General features: G+C 44.5%; 1 protein-coding gene across 4 annotated transcripts in view; it reads right to left on the bottom strand.

The window, feature by feature from the left end:
* myocd (myocardin) overlaps positions 1-11,834 on the bottom strand; it is a 32,425-nt gene that overhangs the window by 3,895 nt on the left and 16,696 nt on the right. For 2 of the 4 annotated variants that reach the window (XM_023993275.2, XM_023993277.2), the window contains exons 3-11: positions 4,531-4,715; positions 3,699-3,806; positions 3,266-3,573; positions 2,967-3,123; positions 2,272-2,805; positions 1,673-2,173; positions 1,354-1,500; positions 850-978; positions 216-273 (exon numbers count right to left, since the gene is read on the bottom strand). In XM_023993275.2, coding sequence (XP_023849043.1) covers positions 216-273; positions 850-978; positions 1,354-1,500; positions 1,673-2,173; positions 2,272-2,805; positions 2,967-3,123; positions 3,266-3,573; positions 3,699-3,806; positions 4,531-4,715 — 2,127 coding nt within the window. The remainder of the gene's footprint in view (positions 1-215; positions 274-849; positions 979-1,353; positions 1,501-1,672; positions 2,174-2,271; positions 2,806-2,966; positions 3,124-3,265; positions 3,574-3,698; positions 3,807-4,530; positions 4,716-11,834) is intronic. The other 2 variants (XM_070444915.1, XM_070444916.1) reach the window with 1 other exon arrangement.

Below are 11,834 nucleotides of genomic sequence, written 5' to 3'. Positions count from 1 at the left end.
CTTAACTAAGCGGTGATGGATGGTATGTAGGGAGGCAAACTGACTAGTACCTTATGTAGGGGATCGAAACTAAATTGCTTGCAGTTACAAAGCCATTGCTCATCCATAACCATGGCAACAACATGCACTGACAGCTATATCGCTACCCAATTTGTAAGACTACACATTGTATACATCACACACATTTGAGACTGATTCTGAGTCAGTTCACCCACCTCCACTCTCTATGAGCACATCCAYAAGCTCATCCATCTGCTGACTCCTAGTCAGTTGCTAAAAAAATAATAAGAATGTGATTAACAGACTTACAATACATTCATACTTTATCAACACCTTGTAAAAAAATACTAATCTGAAAAACATGTCCCCAGTTTTAGCACCATGTTGGGGATTTTTAATGCTATCAATGATAATGTTTCATGATGAAGATTTTAACATTATGATATTGATATACTTGTATAATGTTCTATAAGGCACTTGGGGCAACCACAACTCAAAATAACACAACCACAACTCAATAACACAACCACAACTCAAAATAACACAACCACAAATCAATAACACAACCACAACTCAAAATAACACAACCACAACTCAATAACACAACCACAAAGCAGTCAGCTCTGAAGAAACCCAGTCAAACTTGGTCAAGGGTGCAAAGTGTGGGATGGATAAAGCAATGGATGGATGAACAAAGAGGTGCAACGCAGGTGGGAGAGAGAGAGAGAGAAGGAAGGAAGTTAGAGAGAAAGCGGGAATCGAAGCGACACCACAGAGGTTACAACAACGAAACAAATTGAGTTGGCCGGCCATGATCAGGAGCAGAGTTTGGTGTATCATTTAGTTTACCTGCTTGACTGCATCCTCATAGCAAGGGGGCTGTCTAGAGTCGAATGCAGTTGAATCTGAGCTACAGAAGGCCGGGGTTGAGACCGGGCACTTTTGGCCAACGTGCCGGGGAGAGGGCAATATTGCCATCTATATGAAAAAATAGGCGAAAAAGTTGTATTACTGATAAGAAAATGGAGCTGGAATTTTAGTATAGTGTGGTAACTTATATGTAAGAAAACCTCTATGCATCCTGATAAAAACAAGATGCTTAAAAAAAAAGTTTGGGCTGTGGAGTTCTTGTGAAATGAGCTAGCTAGCTCATTGGAGAGATCTGCTTGAATCAGAACCGTTAAGTTGTGAAGAGTAGTACCATGAACCTCATGACGGAAGTTTTAGAGAGAAGCAACAAATGAATGGAAAGCAGAAAAATGGTTAAGTGAATGTGATGGTGGATACCCAGTCATGTGACACAACCATGTTCAACCGCTACAGACCAAGTTTAGACAGAATAATAGCTCTTGCCTTCTGCTGCATGTTTGGCTTCTTAGCCTTAGTGTTGACCCTGTGGTTCAGGCCGTTGTCGGCTGAGTTGGGGAACACTGACTGAAGGCCTCTCTGGTCAGAGGTATAGGAGCAGTTCACAGCCTGTCCTCCATTCTTCTGCTGAATCTGTTAGGAGGGAATACATCATTATCATGACCACCAAGCTATCAATCAATAATCATGTGAACAGAGTTACAACAGACACAATATAAAGAACATTTTAGACCCAACATATAAAGTACATGTAGACCATTATCTCTTGTAAAGACTCATAACAAGCGCTCTGCCTTAGGCCTACCTGCATGTTGCGAGGCCTGGTGCTGGTCTGGTTGAGGGAGTGGCTACACCCGTCTCTGCCCAGCGGCGGTGACAACAGGTAGGGGTTGTTGGGGGAGGAAGGCTGGGAGCTGCTGGAGGTCTTGGTGATGGGCGAGTCTTGAGGAGAGCACTGGGGGCTGAGGAAGGCAGACATGCCAGAGGGACTTCCAGAGGAGGGGACTGAGTCCAGGCATCGTTGCCCACCAGGGCCTCCCATATTGGTCAGGGGGGCACCGCAGTGGCCCATCCCCTCCATGCAGCTTCCTGGAGGACTCTTCAGGTGCTTGGGGGAGGAGAGGGGGCAGCTGGAGGAAAGGGACATGGGCTCCTGTTTGACAGTCACTCCAAAGAAGTGCTGCCCCATCAGCGAGGGGGATTGCTGGAGGTGCAGGTGGTGGGGCTGGGACGGAGCCGGGACACCCTCATGTGTGGCGCCATGGCAACGCTTCCTCTTGTGCAGCTGCATCTTGAGCTCCTCCACCTATTGTGAAACAGGATGTTAACAGTAGGTAAGCTTAGCCTTGAATGGCCCTTTAAGGACAATAACATTTTATTGAATTGAACAGTGCAGTTACCCACCTGTCTCTGTTCCTGGTGCAGCTTCCACGTCAGCTCCTCGATCACTTTTTGTTTCTCCACCAACATCTTATCCTTCTCTGCCTCCAGACCCTCCATCCCTCCACCTTCCCCTCCCCGTAGTCCTGCCCCACTCAGACCCCCTCCTCCCAGGCCTTCTTCCGAGCTGAGCCGGGCCGGGGACGGCTGGAGGCCAAACTGTGGAGGAGAGGACATGGGCACGTCGCTGAAGCTGTCTGGGAGCGAGCCGCTACGGGAGAGGTCTGAGGAAGCGGGGGAGATGGGTGGGGTGGAGGAGGTGCTGGGGTAAGGGTAATATCCCCCCTGGGAGAGTGCGCTGGAGGAGGAGGGGGACTGGTAGGAAGACAGGGACCCCGTGGGGGTGACAGGGAAGGTGACCGTGGTGATGTCATTGGAGCCTGAATGCGAGGGGCTTGAGGTGGGGTCCTTAAAGGGGCGGAGTCTCTCGATGAGGGCTGTCTTGGTGCCTGAGACGGGCATGCCCCGGATACGAAGCTGCTGCCTGAGCTCTGACACCTGTAAGATGGAGGGAGAGAGAGATATAGCGACGGATAAAGGGGTAGAGGAAAGACATTAGATGCTTGCATTTTGAAAGTCTTACACTTACAGTATATGAGTTATTTTTCCAACCCGTAATAAAGAATATATCCCTCGCTTTACGGACAGAGAGTACCTACCTTCAGGTCATCCAGGTTAGGTGGCAGAGGACCAGGTTTGACTGGTGAGATGCTGGTTTGACCAGAGTATGTGGTCTTAACTGGAGACGAGGAGCTACTGTTGATCATGTTAGTAGTAACACTGGAGCTACCCACCGTCAGCTGCTCACTGGATTGTCTAAAGATAGGAAAACATTAGATTTTCGAGAGATAAAGATAAAAAATTACAATATTATGGAACATTCAACATTTTGTACATTGAAGGTCAGATCTGAGACATGGGGTTAGAGTTAGACCATCTCCCCATCTAGGGTACTCACTTTTGGGCTTGGACTGGCTGGTGCAGGGGCTGGTAGCTGAAACTAGGCTGCCGTTGATGTGCATGGGCCTGTGTGTGTTGGGAGTGTGTATGCTGGGAGTGTGTGTGTGCGTGTTTTTGCTGGCTGAGGATCTGCAGCTGTAGGAAGAGCTGTTGTTGCTGCAGTAGCCTGGCGTAGGCTGAGTCCATGGGAGGGGGAGACTTCTCGGGCTTCTGGTCCGGAGGGATGTACTGGTGGTACTTCAGCTTCTTCACCTTGGGCTTCACATCTTTGGGCTTCTTGTGGCGGTTCTTGTCCGATGTCTTGGACTGTAGAATCAATGGGAGAAATAGTGAGAACATACAATATACGCAATACAAGCTGAAGTTCTCTAATGTGGTGCGTCGTCTTGGCTATGAAGAGGTCAGTACGACAGTAACGTGTTTGTTCCTACCTTGACTATGGCAGGGACAGGTATGGGTGGGGTGGCAGACAGCCCATTGTTAGCCGCAGACAAGCCATCTTCCTTGCTCTGATCAGACGGGTCCCTGTTCTGACACCCCTGGAACACAAATGCAGACAGTAGAAAGACATGAATACAGGAAATGTCAACTACATTCAGTGGTTGGCCCACCATAAAACAACAAGATGAATTCAAAGAAAATGTATTGATTTATATCAAACATGAAAATTAAATCATTAGAAAATAGGAATTGGGTACTAAGCCCAAGCTGACTTTTGGTAAACACTTAAAATAAAAACGGTTTCTGGCAGAAGCTTCCAGTGACCGTTGGGAATGATGTCATCATCTCTGTCCACACAGTGAGGGGAGAGTGGTGCAGAATGCAGGAAGTCACTGAGATGATAAAACACAGGAAGCAGTAGCCTTCAGCATACTGTGTCTGTGTGAGACAGACACACTGGCATAGAGGAATGTGACACGTGCCAAAGAGCAGTCACACATGTTCCAACGGTCACGAGAGAACCCAGGGGGAGGACACTGTAGTTCTCCCAGCCACCACAAGATGGCAGGCTTAACCTAGCTCCCTGCTTGAAATGACTCATTACCGCATAACTGACTGGGGTATGTTTGTGAACGCATAGGGCAGACTTTGGTGCACCTATTGTTCATAGTGTGTTAACTCATGGAGGATAGTTTATGTTATGATACATTATCAAGAAGGAGGAGGAGGAGAAGAGGGAAGGGGTGATGGAGGGGAAATGAGAGGGCGATGGGCCTATTTGGGGCTGGTAAGGAGAGAGGTAAGGAGGAGGAGGAGTATTACCTGTTTAGGGCTAGTGAGGGCTGGTGATGAGGAGGAGGAGGGGGTGCTGCCCATGGCCTCAGAGGAGGGGCATGCGGACCCCTGGGACTCGTCACTGTGGTGTTGCTCTGGAGACAGACTGTCACTGCTGCTGTCCTCCTCGAACGCATACGAGTCCTCCTGCTTAGGAAACTTCCCATGGTTCACTGGAGACAGAGAGAGAGAGAGAAAGAAAGAGAGAGAAGGGTGAGCAAGGGAGGAGAGAGGGAGGGGATGAGAACTTGATGTGGTTCACTACAGAGAACCACACAGGAGGCAGTTTAATCACACGCAGAGAGACAGAGGACTGAAACCTGACACACCACAAGATACTGGCAAAGAGGGTTTAGAATTGAAGGATTTTGAAACGTAAATCTGTTCATATCGTTAAATATTTCCAGAGGTTCAAACATAACATTCCTTGGACTTTTACAGGGTTGTGTATTAGTGAGAGAGATGTGAATGTATGTACAGTATGTGGCTGTCTGAGAACTGCCTACGTGCGACACCACTGCACATTGCTCTGTACAACGCAGTCCATATCCGTTCCATTGTATAACATCAGTATTCACACACTGCCCTTCTGTCACTGTCACCTAGTGAAACACTTAGCCCTGAGGTGCTACTCTGCAGTGGGCAGAGATTGACATGGCCACTTTACAGTGAACACAGCCCTGATTGGCTGAAGTGATAGTGAACAGTGCCTTGATTGGTTTAGCTGTTAGAGACTGTGCTATCTGGAGGAGCAGAGCCTGAGGTTAACAAAGGGACAGAGCCAGGAGAGGGGAAGAGTGGTAATGTGTGTGTGTCTGTGCGCGTGCCTGTGACTCTCTTTTAGAATGAGAACATGTGACCTGCCAAGAGCAGACCCTGGTTTCAATCACACCATCAGCCCTGCTCTGTGGCACTCTGGGCCTGCACACACACAGCGGCACAGGCCTGGGTGTTATTTCCTACCACCTGTTGGTATTGAACTCACTCACTCTGCACTCACTCTGCACTCACTCTGCGCTCTCTTTGTGCTCTCTCTCTCTCTCACGCACGCACACGCACACACCAGACCCACCCCCCCACGCCCACACACACACACACACACACACACACACACACACACACACACACACACACACACACACACACACACACACACACACACACACACACACACACACACACACACACACACACACACACACACACACACACACACACAGGGTTCAGGACCACCTGACTGGGTAGGGTTGTCTACTTCAGTCCCACTCGGTCACAGAAAGGACACTAGCATGGGGACAGAACAAGTTGTTACTGGGCTATTATTATGTCCTGATGCATGATCGTCTCAAACTAACCACATCCTGAGTTCCTCCACATAACATCTCTCTGTCAGCAAGGACTGCAACTGGATGTCAGAGATCTAATATTTTCAAAGATGATAAAGAAATGGAAGAGGTCATCGCATTGCAGGATGGGGCGGGTGGGGGCCTCCGTAATAAATAAGGTTTGTGTGTGTGAGAGGGGTGAAGGGGAGGTGGCAGACAGCTGAACAACAGCCTTGTCCAATCAGATACCTTCATAGGTGACTCACTGGAGCCATATAAATCAGAGAAGTGGGGGAGGGACACACACACACACACACACACACACACACACACTTCTCTTCAGAGAAGGGTGGACCCAAATACAGCTGCTGTTTGTCTCAATAAGCATCCTCCCTGTTCATAGGGAGGTAGAGTAAACCTCGCCGCTTCAGCCCCGTGTTGATCTTACACAATATGTTTACTGAAGAGCTCGAGGAGGAAAACAGAAAACCAGCGTATACAAAAACCCAGCCAGGCATGATATAGAGGGGAGGACTAACATACTTGGATGTAAGAGAAACATTTCAATATGTCCCAGTAGGATGCCCAAGGTTAAGGGATCCTTATTTATTTTATACTGGCTAGTATATAAAATAGTATGCTTTTGTAGTGTGCTATGGTTGCCACATAATTTCAATAGGGAAGCTATGATGTTGCAAAATATACCACCAACTCTACAGAATGCTGAACTGCATGCAATTCAATGCATGCTCTCGGTTGCTTGTGGTTCACACTAAACTTAAAAGGCCCAATCCAGACGTTTTTTAATACTGAACAAAAATATAAAAGCAACATGTAAGGTGTTGGTCCCATGTTTCATAAGCTGAAATAAAAGACCCATGAAATTTTCCATATGGACAAAATGCTTATTTTTCTCAAATGTTGTGCACAAATTTGTTTATATCCCACATTTTAGCGAGATTTTTTCCTTTGCCAAAATAATCCATCCACCTGACAGGTGTGGAACATCAAGAAGCTCATTAAACAGCATGATCATTACACAGGTGCACCTTGTGCTGATGACAATAAAAGGTCACTCTAAAATGTGCAGTTTTGTCAAACAACACAATGCCGCAGTTGTCTAAAGTTTTGAGGGAGCGTGCAATTGGCATGCTGACTTCAGGAATAACCACCAGAGCTGTTGCCCGAGTTGATTGTTAATTTTATTTGTTTATCTTCCATAAACTGCTTCCAACGTTGTTTTAGAGAATTTGGCAGTACGTCCAACCGGCCTCACAACCACAGACCACATGTAACTATGCCAGTCCAGGACCTCCACATCCGGCTTCTTCACCAGCCACCCAGATAACTGCTGATGAAACTGTGGGTTTGCACAACCGTAGAATTTCTGCACAAACTGTCAGAAATCGTCTCAGGGAAGCTCATCTGCATGATCGTCGTCCTCACCATGGTCTTGATCTGACTGCAGTTCGGCATCGTAACCAACTTCAGTGGGCAAATGCTCACCTTCGATGGCCAATGGCACGCTGGAGAAGTGTGCTCTTTACGGATGAATCCCGGTTTCAACTGTACCTGGCAGATAGCAGACAGCTGTATTGCATCGTGTGAGTGAGTGGTTTGCTGATGTCAACGTTGTGAACAGAGTGCCCCATGATGGCAGTGGGGTTATGCTATGGGCAGGCATAAGCTACGGACAACAAACACAATTGCATTTTGTCAATGGCAATTTGAATGGTTTTCTGATCCACACCCCTACTTTTTTTTAAGGTGACCAACAGATGTATAGCTGTATTCCCAGTTATGTGAAATCCATAGATTAGGCACTAATTTATTTATTTAAATTGACTGATTTCCTTATATAAACTGTAACTCAGTAAAACCTTTGACATTGTTGCATGTTGCATTTATATTTTTGTTCAGTGTATCAATATCAAATCACTTCTGGGTAACAATTAAGTACCTAACTGCTATATATTCTTTATTTCAATTCAAATGGTCAAAAAGAAACAAAGAGCAATTTGTCCAGCAAACATTTTTCTAGGACTGTCTGGGAGTGAACTGTGAGGGGCCTAATTGGACCAGCCTAATGGGAGGGATATGTAACCTGAAAACTAGCTGTTATTGGCAGAGGTTTGTAACTCAATTTGTCTATTAACTTTTCAAACGTTTCGGGGGGCTAGGGACCCCTTTGGTGATAGCAAATTCATCAGGGATCCCCTCATAATCAGAACACAACTCGAGTGATACAAAAAAAATAGTAAGTATACAGCGTTTCACTACGACCCTCGACCCTTGGCAGCGCATGGCCGGACAAACCAAATCTCGGGCCCTGGGAAGAAACATTTTAAAAACGCGCCTCTTGGCATCGAAGAGAACATTTTTCCGTTTTCAAGGTCATTTACTACAATTCTACACACACGGTCATAACCATGTCATAACAGCTGATTTAACTTGTCATAATATGGTCATAACACTGTCATGACCCATATATTTATACCTGTTGTGGCATATATTCCGTTATTTTATGGCTGGTTATGACACCTACATAAGAGTGTCAAACCACATTTATTCAAATGTGTTTTTTCCCTGCCAAGAAATGTCCTTTCGTTTGAAAGTTTGTTTCTTAAAACCTCTCTGGACCACCCATCCCGGATCCGGGATAACTGTCATCAGAAACGCTGACTAGCATAGCCTAGCCTAGCGCCACAGGGATATAATATAATTTCATGAAATCACAAGTCCAATACAGCAAATGAAAGATAAACATCTTGTGAATCCAGCCAACATGTCCGATTTTTTAAATGTTTTACAGCGAAAACACAACATATATTTATGTTAGCTCACCACCATATCCCAAAAAACACAGCCATTTTTTCACAGCAAAGATAGCTTTCACAAAACCCACAAATAGAGATAAAATGAATCACTAACCTTTGAACAATTTCATCAGATGACAGTCATATGACATCATGTTATACAATAGATTTATGTTTTGTTCGATTATGTGCATATTTAAAGCCACAAATCGTGGTTTTACATTGGCGCCATGTTCAGAAATGGCTCCAAAATAGCGAAAGTAATTACAGATAGCAACGTGAAATACAGAAATACTCATCATAAACTTTGATGAAAGATACATGTTTAAGATATAATTAAAGATACACTGGTTCTTAATGCAACCACTGTGTTAGATTTAAAAAATAACTTTAGTAAAAAGCACAGCATGCAATAATCTGAGACAGCGCTCAGCCATTTTCCGCCATGTTGGAGTCAACAGAAATACGAAATTACATCATAAATATTCCCTTACCTTTGATGATCTTTCATCAGAATGCAGTGCCAGGAATCCTAGTTCCACAATAAATCATTTTTTTGTTTTATAATGTCCATTACTTCTGTCGAATTAGCAACTTTGGCTAGCATGTGTAGTTCACGTGTCCATAGAACTTTACGCTAATGAACGAAAACTTCAAAAAGTGATATTACAAATCGAATAAACTGGTCAAACTCAGTTGAGAATCAATCTTCAGGATGTTTTTCTCATATATATCCAATAACGTCCCAGACGGAGCATTTCTTCATGTCTATCTAACGCATTGCAGACAAGGACATCACATGCGTAGTGTGCGTGGCCAAGAACTAGCAATATTCCTGACCTGTCACTCCAAAGGCTCTCATTCGGTCCCACATCACGCTAGACGCTTCATTCCACGTTCTACTGCCTGTTGACATCTAGTGGAAGGCGTATGAAGTGCATACAGATCCATAAATATAAGGCAATTGAATAGGCGATGCCTTTCACAGCGACCCATTTCAGAATTTTCACTTCCTGTTTGGAAGTTTGCCTGCCATATGAGTTCGGTTTAACTCACAGATGTAATTCAAACAGTTTTACAAACTTCAGAGTGTTTTCTATCCAATAGTAATAATAATATGCATATCATATGATCTAGGACAGAGTACGAGGCTGTTTAGTTTAGGCACCAATTCATCAAAAAGTGAAAATGTCGCCCCCTAGTCTTAAGAAGTTTTAATTCCTTTGTTGATGTTGCAAGGAATTCTTTACAGTCATGTTTTTTTCTCGTCATATTTTAAATCACTTGTAGAAAATACACTTTATGACACTGTCATGAAGCATTATGACCATCCTGTGTCACTTTACTTGGACTAAGACAATGCACTTTAAGCCAGTTGAGCTTGCTCCTCATGCTTTGTCCTGCTCCTGAAATCTGCTCCAGCATTCATTCCAGTCATCAGCGACAGAGCATTGGAGTAGGTGTAGGTATGACATCATTGTGTGCGCAATTACCATGATAATTTGTTCAATTTCAGAAAATATAAAATAAACATACTGTTGACAAGTAGCCAGATATACAATATGTCTAAATATGTCTAACAGGTCTAACAGGTCTAAATGTGTGTCATGACAGTGTTTTGACCATATTATGACAGGTTATGACCATGTCATAAGGTGATGACATAGGTGTCAAGTAAAGTGTTACCAATAACTTATACCGCCTGGTGATGTCGCCAGGCAGGCCAAAACTCCCTCCCACCAAAACACACTTACATTTCAGGCGGTCTTCACACTAAAACGTCATTATCATAATTTTCACAATTTCACAGTATTATTCCAACCTCATAATGTGAAATATACACCGAGTATACAAAACATTAAGGAAACCTGCTCGTTCCATGACAGACTGACCAGGTAAATCAGGTGAAAGATATGATCTCGTATTGATGTCACCTGTTAAATCCACTTCAATCAGTGTAAATGAAGGGGAGGAGACAGGTTAAAGAAGGATTTTAAGCCTTGAGACAACTAAGACATGGATTGTGTATGTGTGCCATTCAGAGGGTGAATGGGGAAGACAAAAGATTTAAGTGCCTTTGAAGTGGATGTATGTAGGTGCCAGGAGCACCAGTTTGTGTCAAATACTGCAACGCTGCTGGGTTTTTCACGCTCAACAGTTTTCCTTGTGTATAAAGAATGGTCCACCACCCAAAGGACATCCAGCCAACTTGACACAACTGTGGGAAGCATTGGAGTCAACATGGGCCAGCATCCCTGTGGAACGCTTTCGACACATTGCAGAGTCCATGCCCCGACGAATTGAGGCTGTTCTGAGGGCAAAAGGGGAGGGGGATGCAGCTCAATATTACGAAGGTGTCCTTAATATTTTGTACACTCAGCGTATATACACAACACAGGAAATCACGGTTTTGACTGCACTTTGCCTTTAAAAAGGTTTACTACGTTTAGTCTAGGTCCATCGGTTAGTTTGTCACCGCAGCTGTATAGCCTTATTTCCAGGCCACTAAAGAGTTAAAACACACCCTTTTCAAACTCAAAAACAAATTTAAAACCAAACTCACACGTTCACGTGTCAAAAATCACACACCGGTGATTGTGAGTCACACACGTCAAGATACAGGCAGATAGGTGTTACGTGCAAAGGGCATCCGATCACTCAGTGATACCTGTCGTGGCGGCTGCCTGTCTGAATGCAGCATCGTCTAGGGCAGGGGTGTCAAAGTCAAATGGACGGAGGGCCAAATAAAAAATMTAGCTACAAGCCGAGGGCCGGACTGTTCGAATGTTCATTGAAAAWWTTTTAAATGACGCATATAGTCTAGTGAACCTAATTGAACCTACTGAAAACCTAACAAATATATTCCAATATGATCAGATAAATAAAGCAATATTTTCTTATGGCTCTGTCAGTAATCTTTAATTTTCAACAGACACAAAAGACAAATTTCCTTTATATAAAGGCCTCGTTTTAATTCCTCTGCCTTTTGTAGCCTTTGTTCCATGTCCATATTCTTGTTTTTGTCCGCGTGTTTCGTTTCATAATGTCGTCTCAGATTATACTCTTTCAGTACCGCCACACACTTTCTCCACACAGAGACACACAGGTTTTCCAGCTACCTCCGTGACATATACTCCGACTCCCACCTTGT

The sequence above is a fragment of the Salvelinus sp. IW2-2015 genome, linkage group LG8 (genome assembly GCF_002910315.2).
Source record: "Salvelinus sp. IW2-2015 linkage group LG8, ASM291031v2, whole genome shotgun sequence".
Classification (NCBI taxonomy): domain Eukaryota; kingdom Metazoa; phylum Chordata; class Actinopteri; order Salmoniformes; family Salmonidae; genus Salvelinus; species Salvelinus sp. IW2-2015.
The sequence above is the reverse complement of the archived record's forward strand: the minus strand, read 5'-3'. Positions and strand labels throughout refer to the sequence as shown.